The sequence below is a fragment of the Oreochromis aureus genome, linkage group 22, assembly GCF_013358895.1.
Source record: "Oreochromis aureus strain Israel breed Guangdong linkage group 22, ZZ_aureus, whole genome shotgun sequence".
NCBI lineage: Eukaryota > Metazoa > Chordata > Actinopteri > Cichliformes > Cichlidae > Oreochromis > Oreochromis aureus.
In genome coordinates this window covers 8,171,605-8,192,090 of record NC_052962.1, presented here as the reverse complement: position 1 = coordinate 8,192,090, position 20,486 = coordinate 8,171,605, and the positions used below count along the sequence as shown (strand labels likewise).

At 39.9% G+C, this 20,486-nt stretch overlaps 2 protein-coding genes across 2 annotated transcripts in view; both read right to left on the bottom strand.

Moving 5' to 3' along the window:
• LOC116324393 (CMP-N-acetylneuraminate-beta-galactosamide-alpha-2,3-sialyltransferase 1-like) overlaps positions 1–8,974 on the bottom strand; it is a 37,216-nt gene extending 28,242 nt beyond the window's left edge. The window contains exons 1-2 of the mRNA XM_039605807.1: positions 8,441–8,974; positions 6,559–6,627 (exon numbers count right to left, since the gene is read on the bottom strand). Of these exons, the coding sequence (XP_039461741.1) occupies positions 6,559–6,627; positions 8,441–8,974 (603 nt within the window). The remainder of the gene's footprint in view (positions 1–6,558; positions 6,628–8,440) is intronic.
• Positions 8,975–11,054: 2,080 nt separating this feature from the next.
• LOC116324199 (CMP-N-acetylneuraminate-beta-galactosamide-alpha-2,3-sialyltransferase 1-like) lies at positions 11,055–20,279 on the bottom strand. The gene is made up of 7 exons (XM_031744776.2): positions 20,126–20,279; positions 19,157–19,425; positions 17,785–17,981; positions 17,502–17,663; positions 17,280–17,319; positions 17,024–17,143; positions 11,055–11,961 (listed from the first exon to the last, which is right to left on the bottom strand). The coding sequence occupies exons 2-7, from the start codon at positions 19,406–19,408 to the stop codon at positions 11,794–11,796; spliced, it is 939 nt and encodes a 312-aa protein (XP_031600636.1). The 5' UTR covers positions 19,409–19,425; positions 20,126–20,279; the 3' UTR covers positions 11,055–11,793.
• Positions 20,280–20,486: the final 207 nt, after the last annotated feature.

Genomic DNA, 20,486 nt, shown 5'->3' with positions numbered 1-20,486 from the left:
GCTTGGGGGAAAAAAGCGTCTTCGATTTCTTTGAGTTGCTTGAAAACATTTCACTTCTCATCCGAGAAGCTTCTTCAGTTCTAGAGTCAAATGGTGGAGAGTCCCAGATTTAAGCCCTGTGGGAGTATACCCCAAGAGGGACATGGACCCCCTATTGATCCTCTACCTAATCGCATGAGCCAAAGTGAAAACGGGTCCTGCGTTTTCCTGTATGTTTTCCCCAAGTCTCCCCACATCTCCACTTCAGGTCTGTTGTTATTAGTTGTTTCCAGTTTAGGTTATCCTCAGGTTCTGTTTCATGCCCACTGCATTTCTGTTTATATCACTTTCCTAATGAAACTCCCTTGCATCTGAAAGCTGTCTGCATCGTGGGTCCTTCATTAAAATCCACATGGCTTGCCCCATGAGCCGTGACAGTACGAACCAGCCACCGTGGACCCCGCTGCATTTAATCCGTCCAAGGAGCTCCAGAGGGACGTCACCTACTCCGTGGAGCGGCTAATCAATCTGCCCCTGCAGCACAAGGGGACAGCTATACCTAATCGGCTACAGCGATTAGTTTCTGGTCTCCCCTGGTTGCTCAGCTCACTTCACCCGCTCACACAGGATTTTATTCTGAACGAGCTTCACCTTCGCTCCCCGGGCGCTACCACTCACCCAGCCACTACCGCTTTGCTGCTTGGCCCAACGGGGGATGTTCTGCTCGGCCTGTCGGTCCAGCCTGCAAATGGGAGTGTTTCCTGAAAACCCTCTGCTGCCTGATCATTTCCTGATAACATTTACATTTACAATAATTGATTACACAGCAGTGGAGAGTAGACTTTATCAAAGTAGATGTCTTTCTGAAAGTGCTGTAACTAAGTTTAAGAATATAATCCACCCACTGTTATCATCTTCAATGCCCTGTACCAACATAGAGCAGAGAAGCTATCTGAACGCTACTCCAACAGAGGTCGATCATCTTGTTAATAATTTTACCTCCTCACTACGTACGACTCTGGATACTGTAGCTCCTGTGAAAACTAAGGCCTCAAATCCAAAGTACCTGACTCCGTGGTATAATTCTCAAACACGTAGCCTAAAGCAGATAACTCGTAAGCTGGAGAGGAAATGGCGTGTCACAAATTTAGAGGATCATCATTTAGCCTGGAGAAATAGTTTGTTGCTTTATAAGAAAGCCCTCCGCAAAGCCAGAACATCTTACTATTCGTCACTGATTGAAGAAAATAAGAACAACCCCAGGTTTCTCTTCAGCACTGTAGCCAGGCTGACAAAAGTCAGAGCTCTACTGAGCCAACAATCCCTTTAACGTTAACTAGTAATGACTTCATGAACTTCTTCACAAATAAAATTTTTATCATTAGAGAAAAATTACCAATAATCATCCCACAGATGTAATATTATCTACAGCTACTTTTAGTACCATCGATGTTAAGTTAGACTCTTTTTCTCCAATTGATCTTTCTGAGTTAACTTCAATAATTAATTCCTCCAAACCATCAACGTGTCTTTTAGACCCCATTCCTACAAAACTGCTCAAAGAAGTCCTGCCATTTATTAATTCTTCAATCTTAAATATGATCAACCTATCTCTAATAATCGGCTATGTACCACAGGCCTTCAAGGTGGCTGTAGTTAAACCTTTACTTAAAAAGCCATCTCTAGACCCAGCAGTCTTAGCTAATTATAGGCCAATCTCCAACGTTCCTTTCATATCAAAAATCCTTGAAAGAGTAGTTGTCAAACAGCTAACAGATCATCTGCAGAGGAATGGCTTATTTGAAGAGTTTCAGTCAGGTTTCAGAGCTCAGCACAGCACAGAAACAGCTTTAGTGAAGGTTACAAATGATCTTCTTATGGCCTCTGACAGTGGACTCATCTCTGTGCTTGTCCTGCTAGACCTTAGTGCTGCGTTTGATACTGTTGATCATAATATCCTATTAGAGCGATTAGAACATGCTGTAGGTATTACAGGTACTGTACTGCAGTGGTTTGTATCATATCTATCTAATAGACTCCAATTTGTACATGTAAATGGAGAGTCCTCTTCACACACTAAGGTCAATTATGGTGTTCCACAGGGTTCGGTGCTAGGACCAATTCTGTTTACATTATACATGCTTCCCTTAGGCAGCATCATTAAAAGACATAGCATAAATTTTCACTGCTATGCAGATGACACGCAGCTCTATCTATCCATGAAGCCAGATAACACACATCAATTAGTTAAACTGCAGGAATGTCTTAAAGACATAAAGACCTGGATGGCCGCTAACTTTCTGCTTCTTAATTCAGATAAAACTGAGGTTATTGTACTCGGCCCTGAAAATCTTAGAAATATGGTATCTAACCAGATTCTTACTCTGGATGGCATTACCTTGGCCTCCAGTAACACTGTGAGGAACCTTGGAGTCATTTTTGACCAGGACATGTCCTTCAGCGCACATATTAAATAAATATGTAAGACTGCTTTCTTCCATTTGCGCAACATCTCTAAAGTTAGAAATATTCTGTCTCAGAGTGACGCTGAAAAACTAGTTCATGCATCCATTACTTCCAGGCTGGACTACTATAATTCTTTATTATCAGGAAGTCCTAAAAACTCGCTGAAAAGTCTTCAGCTAATCCAAAATGCTGCAGCAAGAGTACTGACAGGGACTAGAAAGAGAGAGCATATTTCTCCTGTATTGGCTTCCCTTCATTGGCTTCCTGTTAAATCCAGAATTGAATTCAAAATTCTGTTCCTCACATACAAGGTCTTAAATAATCAGGCCCCATCTTATCTTAATGACCTTGTAGTACCATATCACCCTATTAGAGCACTTCGCTCTCGCTCTGCAGGCCTACTTGTTGCTCCTAGAGTATTTAAAAGTAGAATGGGAGGGAGAGCCTTCAGTTTTCAGTTTTACTTCAAAAGAAGTAGAATCCTTCACTGCTCACATTAACGCTGTGGATAAAAACATAAAATTCACCAGTGCATTTAAGGGAAAGGCAACCTCAACATTGAAGTTTACCAGAATCCCACACACACGGACCAGTATCTCCTCTTTGACTCTAACCACACTCTGGAACACAAACTTGGAGTAATCAGGACCCTACAACACCAGGCAGAAAATGTTCCCTCTAAGCCTGAAGGGAAAAAGAGGGAACACACACATATATAGGAAGCTCTTAAAACATGTGTTTATCCTAATTGGGCTTTCATCAAGTCAGCACAGATGCAGAGAAAAGAAGATCAGACACCAACTAGGGAGAATGATAAACGCAACAACACTGTTATCCCTATTAGTTTATCAGTGTGTATCGTGTGATTAGGTAGAGGATCAACAGAGGGTCCATGTCCCTCTTGGGGATACTCCCACAGGGCTTAAATCTGGGAAGCTGAAGAAGCTTCTTGGATGAGAGGTGAAACGTCTTCAAGCAACTCAAAGAAATCCAGATGCTTTTTTCCCCCAAGCTCCTTAGACAATTATTGAGATACTTTATTTGAAATGTAACATTCCCTAGTTAGTTGAAAATGCAACTATTTGGCATGTCCTGGAGTTTTTTTCCCAGTTAGACATGGCTAGGAGGCATCCAGGAGCCATCCTAGACATATAAACAAACCACTTAATCTGGCCTTTGACATGGATCCAGACTATATATATCATGTGTATAGGAATTTCTTTTACTTATGTATTAATCACATTATTTTATTGTATAATGCCTTGGTGCCACTGGATTTAAACATGTCTGACACCCATACTGTAAGAAGGAAGTTGGGGGGAAGCAGACCACTCCACAGGAAGAGTCTTTTGTCTCTTCGAGGACTCTGGGAGGTAGCAAGGGAGTGTGAACCTTAAGGTGTGAAACAGCTGTGTACTGTCTTTTGTTCCTGGAGAAGGTATTTAACTGAGAGCCATGCTTGGCTCAGAGAGACTCTGCTGACCCTGCCCCGTGGTCATGCAGGCTCTCCACAAGCTTGGTTTTCTGTTCTGTGTGTTTTGATTAAAGAATGTTAGCTACCGCTCACCGCTCATCTGCAGGCTTTATTTAAGTGGAAAACTTCCACAACACATGTTGACAGGAACCACCTCCTGAGTTGTCTATCAGTTTCAAAGAATTGCGAAAAACTTAACTAACCATGGCAAACTCCTCCCACACCCAAATTTCTGATTCCACCACTGCCAGATTCGCATCCTGTTGGGCCTGTACCTGCAAACGGCCTCTGGAGTTGCTCACGCAAAAAAAGTTTGATGGGACTCTGGTTACCACTGTTAGGATCAGATATCTACTACTGCTCAGAGGAAGAGTTGACATTACAATGTTCCTTCTGACAAAGTTTTAGGTGTGGCGCTCATGCAGAAGGGTAAGCCTGTGGCTTTTGCGAGTAGAGCACTTACAAGTACAGAGCGGGGTTATACCCAGATTGAAAAATAGCTCTTAGTTGTAGTTTTCACTCTGGGGAAGTTTCATCAGTACCCATATAGTCATAAGGTGGTAGTACACAGTGATCACAAACCCTTAGAAACGATTGTAAGAAAACCACTGTTGAGCGCACCCAAATGGTTGCAGAGAATGCTTATGCACATTCAGAAATATGACTTGGATGTGGTGTATGTGCCAGTGAAAGACTGGCAAAGTTATTAGCAGACACAGTAGATCATATCTTCCAGAGTGCTCACCAAAAGCTTCCTTAGAGGAGGAAATGGAGAGCAGTAACATGGTTGGCCAACTGACAAAGTCAACTGAGTTCAACAATAACCTGTCGCAGACAAAAAATTCTACATGCAAAGGACCCAAAACATGAAACTCTTTTGAACTCTTGTTGTTAAAGGATGTTTAAAGGATCATTGATAACAACAACCAGGGCATCAGGGGCCAGATCAGAGCCATCACCAGGCATGGACTCTTCAGTTATGGCTGAAACATGGAACATCTCCATGTAACATTTTTTCTCAATTGAAAACTGGAAAAGGGGGGCTCTGAAGAGACCCTTTCAACACGTTTTTACAAATTATGAATTATTGCATAGTTTTAATTTCTATATCAAACATCCTATTCATCATCCTATTACATCACCATACTTCCATGATTATATATTTTTGGTCATATGATTATTGTTTATTATATAATTTTATGATATTCATAAAAATTATGACTGTCTTAAACCTTTATTACTTCATTTATTACGTCTTCTGTCATACAGCATTTGACGGCGGGTCATAAATCACTGGTTTGATACAAAGTACCTATTATCCCTCCTATTTTGATACTTCGAATAGGGCTAAAATCTGGGACTCTCCACCAGTTGCTCTTAGAACTGAAGAAGCTTATCAGATGAGTGGTGAAACTTCTTTTTTTTTTTCTTTTGTCATTTTAAAGATATCTATATAAGTAATTGTATTTTACAATTCTTCAGCCAGTTAGAAATACAGGTTGCAAGAAAGAGTTGAGTATACATAAAAGAAAAAGAAGATAAGTATAAAACAAGGTGTTTTAAACTTGTCTAATTAGTGTAGCTAAACTATGGAGGAATATTTGTGTTGGTTTTTTGGGTGGAGGTAGACTGTGCTATTTGACAGCATTATGCTGTTACATATGACAGACTTGAATATACTGCTCTTGCTCTACCAGTAAACACAGGTGCCATAAAATAAACAAGGGATGGGCAGTTAAAATAACTTTAACATGGCCACAGTGGGACAAAGGTTTATCATAATATGTTTTCATTATTTACCTTCCACCAGTTGAAATCTTCCTCTGAGGGTTTATGTTTCTGTGACATAAAAGGTTTAGGAGATTCACTAATGATGTCATTAAACCAAGGATCACTGTCTGTTAGACATTTGTGACAGGCACAAAGTTTTGACTCCCGATGACATAAGGTATATCCAGATAAATTCCATAAAAGGATGGAAACCAAAAAAATTGCTGTGATACTCAGTAGTGGGGAAATGCGGACTCTGAATTTTCCCCTTTTGAAATACATCTTGAGAGAGTTCCAATCTGTGAATAAATACAATGTGAGTGAATGTGAAAATTAGGATTAAGCCTTTAAGAAAACAGTAACAGAAATGATAACTCTTTAATTAAAATTATTTATAGTTTGCAACATATTAAGAGCGCTGCACTGGAAGGCAGAAAAATCAGATAAGCATAAAAGGTTTAAAGTGCTCTTGTATTTATGGTATTTGCACAGATAGCATTTACCAGCATAAACCAGATGCCACATTATGAGCACATCAAGGTCTGTTGCCTAAAGTAGAATCAAATAGCATGACAGCCAACAGAAAGGAAAACACAGAACTTAAAATATTTCCAGAGCCTGTCAGTTGGTGTATTTGCATGAATTACTTATGCCATTGTTGTATTAGCGTATCTCTATTGCTGATGATAACCTAAAATATCCTGTCTTCATATATATATATATATGTATATATATATACATATATACACACATATACACACACATATACACATATAATAAGAGAAAAATAAATTTGGAAAACATAATGACTGGAGGTTCAGTACAGATTAGTGTGAGATGAGACAGAGTGTAAATTTAATGTGTCTTACCAGCAAAAAGATGAAATTACAAAAGCAGGAGTATGAGTCAAGAAGAACCTGTATGATACATCTATCAAGCTATCTATGTAGCTATCAACAAAAAAGGAACTGTTCAAAAGCACAGGGAGGGAGGGGTTATGGACTATGTGCAAACAGTTATTGGGGGTTGTGTCTGACCTGTGAATTGCCACACAGCTGTTGCACAGAATTTAAATGTTTTATGTAAACCCACAAAACATACACACACACACACACACACACACACAAAGAGATATACATACATACGTATAAATATATATTAGCCTGTTACTCAGCAGTAATTAGCCGATGTTTGTGTCCACGCTTTGCACCATAACATTTTATGAATAATTCTTACTAGAGGATCTTTCTCATTAGCTGAAAACGATTCCACCCTCATATATGGTCATATCTCTAAAAAAAACTCTAACTCTAAAAAAAAACCTGTACAACATTGTGGGTTAAAAATATGCAAAAAACACTGAAAATTCAATGAGGCTAATAAGAACGCATATGAACAAGTCAAAAAGTAACAGAAAAACTAACAGAAGTTGTATAAATAAAGCTACCACTTTCTGCCAAAACAGCTAAAAGTATAGGGTCATTGATATCTGGGCAGGACCTCTTTCCATCTCATTGTTTGACGTAACAGTAACTTTTTGTGTCCTCTGCTGCTATTATTACTATGCAAGGGTCATAACTATGATAAAAAAAATAAGTACAGAATGTTATAAACAAACGATAATCTTTAATCTAGAGCATAACTAAGATAAATACTCAATTAAACCACTCATAAAAAAGAAAAGAAAGACAAAGTACAAAAATAGCGATCCTTTGTCGCACCTCAGCCGCTGTCTAAAGTTGAAGCTTTCAGGATGAAAATATTTGTAGTATTATGTAATACTTTTGCATAAAGTACACATTATGATCTTTGCTGTTAGCTGATGCTGATCACTAGTGTGATAACTGTGTGAGTTATCACAGGCAGAATAAACATGACATTTAATGTTAATTTTATAGATAGCAAAGTAGCATTTTATTGATATTTGTATATATATTTGACCATTTCAGCCCTTCAGTACTCCTTCCATTATAGCAGTTAGAGTAAATCATTTAAAGTGCCACTGAATTGGCCTTGGTTGTGTACATCAAATCCCTCTAAAGAAATTTCAGATTTTTAATTTTGAACTTAGGTGAAAGAGTTTATACATTCTGCAGTAGGGTATTATTTTTGCCAGTTCTACTTTGTTTACTTGTTGAGTCACTGGATATAAGCTGCTTAGGTGAGGTCTTTATTTTTACAGTCATCATCAATGTAATGACAGCAGCTGTGCTTTGAGGAAAAGAATGTTGACAGAGAAGGTGTGGACGCAACATAAGGTTGTCAGGGCGTTAACTGTCAGTGGTGCAGAAAAAAGGTGTGGTATCAGTTTAGTGGTAACACGTTATATATTTTTACATCACTTTGTGACCAGATGGACTGAAAACCAAAAAAAACTGTATAGATTTAACATTGTCTATGAATGAGTGTTTAATGTTCCGTTTTAGAGCATGTCCAGTGGTGTCTTCTGCCAGTACAGAAAGTAATGCCACTAGGTTGGTTGGTTGGTTGGTTGGTTGCTGGTTATAGACATATTAATTTATGTAAGCTTATTAGTGATATCACTGATAACTCAGTGGAAAACAAAGAAATGAAAATAAAAAGCAGTTTATGGTGGTCAATTCTGTACTGCCCCTGGCTGCAGCAATGAGTTTTATGTGAAAAAACCAATGAGATGGTGTACTATTTCACACTAGGTGGTTCGTCACTGGTAGCTAGCTGAAGTGAAACAGAAAAATCCATCCGGAGGTCCCCAGTTCACTAATTCATTACAAAGCCATCTCGGAGGTTAGCTGCGTGGAAGACGGTGGCGACGTGGGCGGAACAAATCCAGAGGCCGGCCGGGCGGAAGGCTGCGGCAGCGACACCTTTCAGGAGGTCGTTCAGGAGGCCGTCCATGACAGTGATGAAGTCCCACCAGCAGCCTGGAAGGTGGCCGGTGATGTTGAGGTGCTGACCATGAAAAAGGCGGCGGCATGGCAACCGCAGGGCCAGGCAAGGCTGAAGCTGCAGGCGAGGATGATGCTGCAGGCGAGGATGATGCTGCAGGCTAGGGTGATGCTGCAGACGAGGATTTGGAAACCGTAGGTGTTGGAGCTGCAGGCGACGGCATGGAAGATGCAGGTGGTAGAAGCCGCAGGTGGTGGCACTGCAGGCGACGGCATGGAAGCCCCAGGTGACGGTGATGGCCAGACGGGCTCCTCGGACCCACCACCGGAAGCAGGAGGCTGGAGCAGATCTTTGGACCCTCCAGCGAAGGCTGAAGGCTGGAGCGGTTCCTTGGACACCCCAACAGATATCCCACATAGCAAAATTGGTATGGCCCGGATCTGGCCCACACAATGTGCTTACACATGGTCCACATACCGCAAAGAATGACGGCCCTTTGGTGGCCCAGATTTGGTTTGCCAGATCCACAAGGCCAGTTGCAGACACACTGGTGGTCCTCTGCTGGCCCATGTGTGGATTACCTCTGGCTAACCTGAGCTGGGCCACCAAAGGGCTATCATTCTTTACGGTATGTGGGCCATGTGTAAGTTGTGTGCAGCCACGGGCCAGTTGTATACACACTGCTGGCCCTGTGCTGGCCCAGAACACTTTCAACTCTGGCCCCGGATGTCATCCTAATGTGTATCTTAATCAAGCCATGTAATACCAACATGTGCCACAACATGTAAAACAGTGCAAAAGTAACATGACAAAACTCTGTCCAGACAGTGAATGGACTGACTCTTATATAGCGCTTTTCTAGTCTCCCGGATTACTCAATGCGCTCTATACAACATGCCACATTCCCCCAATCAAAAACATTCTCTAAACTGAGTGCTTCCTAACTACATTCACACTCTTGACATGCAGACTGGAGGAGCCAGGGATCAAACCACTAACCTTCCAATCAGTAGGTGACCTGCTCTAGCTCCTGAGTTACAGCCACCCACTGGCAAAGATAAGTAAATCGTCACTAGGTTTTGGATAAAGTGTACACTCACAAACCTGTCAAACCTGCATTTGAAACGTTGGCTACCATAGCAGTATAGTATTGCAACACAGCATTTGGGTCTTCTAACTAAAATAGGAAATTAGGAACATAAATAGTGCCATCATTGCCAGACCTGGTCCACATCTGGTTGACATACACCCTGCCATGAAACCAGTCAGTCAAAAGTGCCAGCTTGATGGGCCACATAAACCAAACCACAATCGAGCCAGATATGGCATGCCATCACATAGACAGTGCTATCTATGCCAGGCCTGGCCCATATCTGGATGACATACGTCTTATCATGCCAGAAGTCAGCCAGCAGTGCCGGTTTGATACCAGATCTGGGCCAGACCTCCTTGATATGTGGGATAATCTGTCCAGTGTGTCCTGGGTCTGTCCGGGGGCCTCCTCCCGGTGGGACAGGCCCTGAACACATCACCCAGGAGGTGCCCAGGAGGCATCCTTGTCAGATGCCCGAACCACCTCAACTGGCTCCTTTCGATGTGGAGGAGCAGCAGCTCTTCTCTGAGCCCCTCCCGGATGGCTGAACTTTTCACCCTATCTCTTAGGGAGAGGCCAGCCACCCTTCGAATGAAGCCCATTTGTGCTGCTTGTATCCGCAATCTTTTTCTTTCGATCACTACCCACAGCTCGTGACCGTAGGGTGAGGGTAGGGACATAAATCAATTTTTGGAACGTAACTCCTGCAATGAATGAGGGAACACTGTATGTGATACTAATTATGAGATATCGGCCTTACAGATAGAAATAAATCCCACAGTTTACCCTCTGGGGTCCAGGGTATAATTGGACATTCTTGACTATTTTTGATTGTAACTTGATATTTCACCTTTAGAAATGTTTTTTGTCTTGTCTTGTTTGGTATTATTATTTTCAGCACAATCTCACATATGTGGATTTACAGTTATTTTTATTTTTTCACTGACTACTGTATTAATACAACTGATCTGAAATCACTCACAAAACATAAAAACCGAGTATTGAAAAAGTTATATATTTTTATATAAAAACCACAGATATGTTTACTGAATTATTTTCATAACTTGAAATGGAAATATAAATAAATAAAAACCTATGCAGAAATTGTTTAAACAATAAAGTTATATACAACTATTTCCCTAAAAATGCAGTTACTGCATCTGGCAATCACAAACCAAGGCAGCCAGTACATCACTGATGTAGAACGAAAACCGCAGAGCAGTGGGTACCAACGACCAACTGCCAGACAACAGCCGCTGTCAGCACAGCCCCTCCCAAGAACCCTCAATGTCTACATGTATTTAAAATTTAAAGGTGGGCACAGACAAACAGCCACAGCTCCTATACCCTATACAAAATGTATTTCATTGAAGAGTTATGGAAATAAAATGATCAGCTGTCTTATTGTGCCTTGTGATACAACTTACATCCTCTTTATTGCACAAAGTAGTAACAATCGGTATTGTTGCATCTGTCCATCATCAGCTGTTTAATTTTGTCTGGTTCTTTTGGCCAGCTCTTTCAAGTTTGTATGGGGTTTATTTTTGTTTTTTCTTTTGACCAGCTTTCTGCACCACCTTTTCAACATCCTAATAATGATTACCACACAGTTTTTATGTGTAAAAAGGGAACACATTCTTTGTAATTAAAAGCACATTAAGTCTGATTTAAAGAATAATTAGTGGATCAACACTAGGCTGCTTAAAAAGTGTGGAAGGGCAATAGAGAATTTAAGAATATTTGCTTATAGTTTCAGTTTACTTTTAGCTAACTATCATAATCTTGATGCCTACTCAAAAGAAACACTTATCCATCCATCCATCGTCTTCAGCTCTTATGTAGTTGAGTGTAGTGGAGAGGTAGCGCAATGCTATTTCCACTTTGACAGGAAGAAGGTACACCCTAGTCTCAGGACAGAGAACTTTTCACACTCACATTAACATCTATGGTTTAGAAGCACTAGTAAACCTAAAGAGCTTGTCTTTGAATATATAAAAACGCACCATGAGAATCAATTTTATGAAAAGAAATCTGATGACTCCTCTAAAGAAGAAAACACTGAAGCACAGAACAAATCACATTAATAATGAATTAAGCTTTACTGTGAAATGGAAAAAGAGGAAGGAGCAACAAAGGAAAAAAGTTAATGTCCTTTATACAATGTGATTTTCTGTATTTTGTGTAGCTGCTGAATAAGATTATATTCATATTTTCCTGGATGATATCCAGTTCCAAAATTTTGCACTTTGATTTTTTCAAAGTAATGGCCCCAGTTTCCATCGCTGTCTGCTCCAAACCCAAAGACGCTGACCTGGACAAAAAAAAGTAAATACATAACAAAATTAATAATAAAAGTTAAATTTCAATATGTCATATAATTTCAGCTTTGTCACAAGAGCTAACTGAACTAACTACAAAGGACAGAGGCCCCCAACCCCCGACGGCAGCCTCAAACTCGCAGAGGAGCTCAATACCTTTTTGCTCAGTTGGAATCCTCACCACCAAACTGGATCACCTGCAGTTTGGTGGTGAGGATGTCTGACATCCTCACAAACCGGCCTCAATCAGTCCGACTTGACCCCTTCCCCACAGGGCTGCATTTTCAGCCCCCTACTGTACAGTTATGATTGTACACCAACCCATCCAAACAACGTCGTCATCAAGCATGCCGATGACACCACTTTGGTTGGGTTCATGTGTGTTGGAGATGAGACTGGATACAGGGAGGAGGTAGAGAACTTGTCCCGCTGCTGTTCAGAAAATAATCTGAAGATGAACGTCCTTAAAGGAAAAGAACTCACAAAGGACTTCACGCGGCACAGAGAGGTCCACACCCCTCAGATTAAAAACACAGAACGGCTGGAATCTGTCTCCAACCTCAGGTTTCTGGGCACCCACATCTCTGCTGATCTCACCTGAACCCAAAACACTAATACCCTGGTAAAGAAGGCCCAACAGTAGGAGAGCATGCTCTCCATTGAGGGCTACAATTGAGAACAGGAAGGTTGCACAGAGTGATTAACACTGTCAAAAAAGAATCATTGGCTGCCTTCTGGCACACCAGGATGCCAATAACAACAACCTTTATTTGTCACATACAAAATCATACAGAGTACAACATGTAGTCAAATGCTTGTGTCCGAGCTGCAGACAAGCTGCAGACGTAGCCGCGCCATTCCACAGCTTGGTTTTTTTTTTTTTTTTAGTATGTGGGGTTTAGCCAGGACCATTACTGGGAATCGAACTAGTGACTCGCTGCAAAGGTAATAACCCCCTACCCACACCTCACCAATCTGAGCCATCCTAATCTTTCAGGCAAGTCACCAAGACTTTTTTTTTGCAATACCTCCAAGCACTTTGCTCTCCATTGTTTGCTTTTGAACTGTTCTTTATAAATGTCTCTAGGCTGTAAATATCTCTTCTGTTTGCTATTTATTCCTAATGTTTTTACTGTTTTTTTGGGGGGGGGGGGTTTACACCTGCACAGTTGGCGTGGAGCACCCATTATTTTGCTGTACATATACAATGACAATAAGAGGCTATTCTATCCTATTCTACTGTATTCTATTCTAAAGGTATTACTATAATGCAGTGGTTCCCAAATTGAGGGGTGCCATTGCAGGGGAGCGTGGTATGAAAAAAAAAAAAAAGAATGCTTGGACACTACTAGCATAATGAACAGGATTTTGACGGTTTTCCTAGACAAATACAAAGCAGAGGTTGAGGCATAGCCAGATATGATTCCAAACCAACTTCCTTCCAAGCTAAAGACTAGAACATATGATGAAGCATGGTTGGTATCGCTGACAGAATTTGTTTCCCCTGTGTAGGGAGCACATGCTGGGCTCTCCAAATCACAGACAAGCAGTATCCCACATTCTTTATTTTTAGTTCACAAAGACTTCTCATAACCACTAACTACTCCTGAAACTTTGAAGGTTTTAGCTCTTTATACAGTAAAGTTACAGGAGATTAAAAAAAATTATCAGGTAAAATGTCCTTCGTTTGTTAAAATAATCCCGTCCAATACCACGTGAGAACAATAAATATAACATTTTCTGTTGTAACCCTCAAACTGAATGGTAATGCAATGACACTCGTTTTCACTTTATCACAAAACTAAAACATCACTACTTCCATGTCTAATTTTCTGTAATGGAGGCGGAGTAAACTGGATCAGCACTCCGTGCCCAGCAAATGCTCGCGATGCAGGAGGAACAAATATTGTCAGTTATACTTATCTTAGCACAGTGGTTCCCAAGCTTTTTTTTGCCAGGCCCCCCTTTGTTTTACAAGAAAAATGTTCGCACCCCACCACCACCTAACCCCCCCGCACAAACGCATACTCCAAACACACACACCCATATTTTGTTTACAAACTCCATTGCGGTTTATTTCACACCTCAAACATGTAGTAAACAATTAAGCAAATACAAGTAAACGGCAATAAATTACAGGTAGTAATAAAATATACTACTAACTCTTTTACGCTGCGTCCACACCTACACGGGTATTTTTGAAAACGCAGCTGTTTCTATGCGTTTGGGCCTTTCATCAACACGTAAACAACGTTGCGATTCACCGAAAATGGAGATTATTTAAAACTCCTTTTATGCGTTTATGTGTGGACGAGGATTACAGAGTTCGTCACGCAACGACAAACGTATGTGCCTCTTTTCATGTCACGCTGTGCGCCACGTTTTTGCTTACATGAGATGAATTGCAGAATGGCAGATAGAGACAAAATACTGTTACTGTTAATCTGACTATCTTTAGGTTTTACACGCTTACATATACACACACAGTTACTGTCCCTCCATTTAGAAAGGCAGAGGTGTCACGGTGTAATTATTTTACGTGTAGTTTTTCGTCTTGATGCATTCTCAAGCATCCAGGAAAGTAAATCTCCAAAAATTGAATCTGTTCATCTGGACGTAGCGTTTTGTGGGAGAAACGTTTCGTCACTCATCCAAGTGACTTCTTCAGTCTCAGCTGACTGCAGGTTTCCCCAAACCTTATAAACCTTTAGGCACCTAAAGAAAGCTCCAGCCGATCCAGGAGAGAAGGACAACCGCTGCCCAGGCGAAAACCTGTAGTGATCCCATATGTGTCAGGAGTATCGGAGCAGTTGAGACGCATTTTTTCTAAACACCGGGTCTCTGTGGCTTTTAAACCCCAAAATACGCTGCGCCAAAAACTGGTCCACCCCAAGGATCGGGTCCCCCGACACAAACAGAGTAACATAGTGTACGCTGTTAAGTGCCAGGAGGATTGCCAGGATTTATACATCGGGGAAACCAAACAACCTCTAGCGAAGCGGATGGCACAACACAGAAGAGCAACCTCATCAGGCCAGGACTCTGCAGTTTATTTACACCTACAGGCCAGTGGACACTCTTTCAACGATGAGGATGTACACATCCTGGACAGGGAAGAACGCTGGTTTGAGCGCGGAGTCAAGGAGGCCATTTACATGAAAAGGGAAAGACCATCTCTGAATCGAGGAGGGGGCCTAAGGGTACATCTTTCGCCATCTTACAATGCTGTGATTGCAGCCATTCCCCAACTCTCTGTGACTGGTACTCATGGCCATTGATCAGTGTTCTTTGATCAGTGGGTTTTGGTCAGTGGTTGTTGATCAATGGTCATGGGAATTTGCATAATTATGATTAAGGAACTGACCTCACAGCCCATTGTTCCTTCAGTGGGCTGGTTTCAGTCATTATGCAAATGTACTGGTTATAAGGTTTGGGGAAACCTGCAGTCAGCTGAGACTGAAGAAGTCACTTGGATGAGTGACGAAACGTTTCTCCCACAAAACGCTACGTCCAGATGAACAGATTCAATTTTTGGAGATTTACGTGTAGTTGTTTTTTCCTGTGTAATAATATTCACCATTGCTATCAAAAAATGCCTCTCTGTGTAATATGGGTTCAAAAACAAAAACAGCTGTGGGATACTGTTTGTCCGTGATTTGAACCGGGGAAACAAATTACGGCAGGATCAGCCTGATATTATTTGTATCCCACTGTAACTTTACTGCATAAAGCGCTAACATGTCCAAAATGTCAGGAGTAGTTAGTTATTACAAGAAGTGTTTGTGAACTAAAAATCAAGAATGTGGGATCCTGTTTGTCCGTGATTTGGAGAGCCCAGCGCGTGCTCCCGACGCAGGGAAACTAATTTTGCAGGGGAGACCTACCTTGGCACTTGTGCAGGTGAAGCCAAAGGGAAGATATGCTTCACCATATTTTCTAGTCTTTGGCTTGGAAGGAAGTTGGTTTGGAAACATATTTGGCGATGCTTCATCTCCTGCTTTGTGTTTGTGTGGGAGCCCCGTCAAAAACCTGTCCATAATGCTAGCAGTGTCCAAGCGTTCTTTTTTTTTTTCTTTTCATACCCCCCCCCCCCCGCAATGGCTCTGCGGGCGGGCCCCACACTTTGGGAACCTCTGTCTTAGCACAACACAGATCCTGCCACAATTTGTTCCTCAGGTTCAAATCACGTACAAACAGTATCCCGCAGTTGATTGTTTTTAAACCCATTTTGCAGAGAGAGACAATGTATTGATAGCAGTGTTGAATATTCTTACAAAGAAAAATTTAAAAAAACAAAACAACTACACGTAAAACAATTATACCACAAAGATGTTCTTTTAGTGGTTTCTTTAATTGCAACCTGTAATTTATTGCAGTTAATTTTTATTTGTTTGTGTTTACAAAACATTTGAGGTGTGGAATAAACCGCAATGGAGTTTGAAAACAAAATATGGGTGTGTTTGCAGTGTTGCCAACTCCTCAGTAAGGAAAATCGCTTTTGGCTGTCCTAAAAGTCGCTAGAAGTTGCTAAATGACGTCGTCACAAGACTCTGATAACACCAGAAAAGGTTGCCAGATTTGTCACTAGTTGCTTTTTTAGGAAAAAAAAGTCGCTAAGGGGATCTGAAAAGTAGCTAAATATAGCGACCAAGTCACTAAGTTGGCAACACTGTGTGTTTGTGTCGGGACGGGGTGCAGATGATCTTCTAAAACAAAGGGGGGCCTAGCAAAAAAAGTTTGGGAACCACTGCTATAAGGTTTTACTATACATGAGTTGGGGAAGTCAGCATCACAGTATACTTTGTTTAATTTAAGACAGGAGACAGAGGTAAACAGCACATTATCATTCTTACTCTTTGGTCTTTGTTAATTTTGATTAAACAACAATTCTAGCACTAGATCCAAAATAATGCAATCAAAGACGTAATGGACAAAAATAAAATTACAATTCTCTATTTTTTTTAGGATAGTTGGCAGTTATGGCATATGTACTTATTGCACAGCAGTCCTTATTGCTTTACTGGTATTTCTTTGACTTATGGAATGTGATCCTACCTCATCACAAATCATCAAGCTGAAAGCCAAAGTCATGAAGCCAGTAGATGGATAAGCACCCTTCTTTTGCAACCAAACTTGATGAACATGTTTCATGAAAGCCGGATTAAGGATCATCACCTGGTAATTAAACATAGCCATTTATGAACCAGTTGCTTCCGTGAATAATGCACAATATAATTTTTTAACTAAATTATATTTGATATATGAATATACAGTTTGTCATTTTTGTTGAAATATAGAATAATGTACTCACCAAATTCTTGTTGGCTAGGCTCTGTTTCTTTAAATCAGTGCTAGAAAAGGAATTAATTAGCAATTATGTGATTAGAATAATTTAATGCTAGATTCCAATTGAAATGATAAATGCATACAATAATGAATTTGTTAAGTTTTTCACAACCCTAAATATTCAAGTGTACAAATTATATATTCTAAATACAAAAACATAAGAAGGTATCAGGAATGTTTGACCTACCCAACGTTCTCGAGGAGCCACAAAAAATCCTCCATCTTGAATGGAAAAAACACAAGGCGAGTGGTGTGGTCCAATAAGCTAGCAGTCTCTGGATACATAACACGATGAGTTGTTTTGGTTCCAACATCCACTTCAAAGCCTCTGGTCGGCCCATAGTTCATTCTAAATTACACATATTAAACATCATGCAGTTAAATCACATTGTGTGAATAGAGTCAATACAACAACATAATAGTCAACTCAAAGTAAACTTAAATGAATGTTTGATTGTATTGTATTTTACCTTATTACGAAATCATGCAAATCAATCAGACGTCCATAATGTGATCCATTCAAATTACCAGAATTCCCCACTATAGCACAAATCCTGCAGCGATCAGGCCTGGGTTCTACATCTTCTGAAATGATCGGTAGCATCTCAAACACCTTGTCTACTGTTGCATTGAAGAAAGCGAAGTTGTATTTTTCCTGCTTTATTTTCTGTCACACATAACAGAAGAAAGTTAATAAAGTTATTGTAGCTGGTAACTGTGAAGAATAGAAATATTTTCCTGCTATTATTTGCTGCTATTAGTATAATCATCATTACCATTTCATGTTAATAGTGATGTTGCATTCAGATGCATTCAGATGTTCAAATATATGGGTATTATATTAGTCTTTATTACAAGTCCAAGAAGAACCACTTTAAACTGTGGAGTTGAATCTATAATTTTAAATGTTTTTAATGCTTCTATAATCTCAGTGTTTCTGTGTAGAGGGCAGAGACAGGAAACACGTCTGCAAGGCATGCTCTTGCAGAAGTGAAACTGAAAGCAGACTCTGAATGCAAGTACTGTGAGTAGGATATGAAACTTTTAGTAGAGGCTTTTGATTAAAACATTTATTCAGTAGATTACATATATAGTTCCAGTTAGGTTATTATATGTAAGGATGAGCCTCTGTTCCGGTGAAAGGTCAGAAGTGTAACGGGTGAGATGTGAGAGCATTTAAGGGCGAGACACACATACAGACACATATAGTAAGAGAGGTCACGACACGTACGCAGTACACAGCACGCACGCCGCCCCGCACGTGCACACACACACAGACTCATTTAGTAGGTAAGAGTTTATGACTGCAAAGTTGTGCCTGCATGAGTGACATTTTGTGCAGAACGTGGACCTGATGTTCCAGAAGATAAGCCTGGGCAGGATGGAGACAGGAAGCACCTGCCTTCGACCCGAAGAAGATGTTTGTTTTAGACTATGTTAAGAGTCATTGTGGTTTTGGAGTGACGTATGCTTTGTTTAAATCTGCCTAGCAACAGAAAAGGGGGCTGTACTATCTTAACCCTATAAAACCGTTGTCTGAATATGGTAAAGCAGTTAATAATAATAATTAATAACCAGCAAGTTTTACGCTTTTTTTTGTCAACATTGAATATATATATATATATATATATATATATATATATATATATATATATATATATATATATATATATATATATATATATATATATATATATATATATATATATATATATATATATATATAGATTGATATCTCGCATGTTCCAAGTATGTGTTTTCCAGTGGCTCCAACAGTTGGAAAAATATAACGAAATGCAAAGTTAATCAACATTTGTTTTGTTTAGAGATCATTTAATTTACCTTCCACCAGAGGAAATCATTCTCTGAGATGCTGTGTTTTCTTGACAAAAAGGGTTCAGGAGATGCATCCATCTGTTCCCTAAACCCAGGATCACCATCTCTTATACATTTGAGACAGGAACAAAAGCTTGACTTCCAGGGCCCAAAGGAGTAAACAGATAAATTCCATGAAGGACTGAAAAACATAGGAATCACTGCGATGCACAGGAGCAGGGAAATTAGAACCCCGGATTTTTTCTTTCTGTAATTCATCTTTAATGAAGAACAATCTGTGGATTCAGTGAGTGGAGAAATATTCAAGTGAGTAAATTTAAGAATCTAGACAATGTTACAGAGAAGCCTACAACAAAACACTATCCACTGTTTCAAAAGCAACCTTGGTGACACAATCTGGGGACAGCATTGCCCTTGAGGACAAAGTATAATCAATGCCATATGTGACAGGTTTATATGTGTTAATTCATTTAAAAGACATTGCCTTTCTACTTAAATAGCATAACATGACACCCAGCAGAAAGGAAAAGATCTTGGACAATGTTTATTTAATGTAACATAGAAAGACACTTAAAATATTTGATAAGTAGACTGGTTCTTATAGTGTTCTCTTCTGCTCTATCTGAGCACTCAAAGAGTTTTTTACAACATGCCTCATTCACTCTTTCATATGAAAACTGCAAGTTGCATCCGAGAGCAACTGAAATTTGTATCTTGTTCTGGGATATTTGGTAAACGAGATCAAACCACCAACATTCCACTTAGCAGATGACCTGCTCTACCTCCTAAAAACTAAATAATCCTATTAACCTGCTAAAGAATCAATCAGAAAGACACAATTCAGTCACACTATAATTCTAACATGTTTTTTAAATGTATATATTTAACAACATCTGAATAAGGTTTTTTTTAAGAGGTTCTATAAAGCTTGTCATGAGTAATTAATAGTGTTAAATGTAATATATTTTCTCTTACCTTCAAAAGTAAAGGAAGTAGAGAGCAGTCAGAGAGCCTGTGAACGATAGAGCGATTTGAATTGGTGAGCTACTATTCAAATGCCCTGATGGTGTTAGTGGGGTTTATTTTTGATTCTAGGAAAGCTGAATTGTTTTGGTTGTTCTTGGAATTGAGAAAAGAGGAAAAACTTGTCTGTTAACTGTGGCACAGCCAGTGTGGCAATAGCTGGGAGGGTTTATTTATGATCCATTTAACCCATTACGTGAAGGAAACCATGTATGCATGTCACATTATTTTTGATATGAGCTTATGAATGTAGTACCATAAATAATGAGAAGAAGAAGAAGAATATCACATGATTTTATTTTTAATTATTATT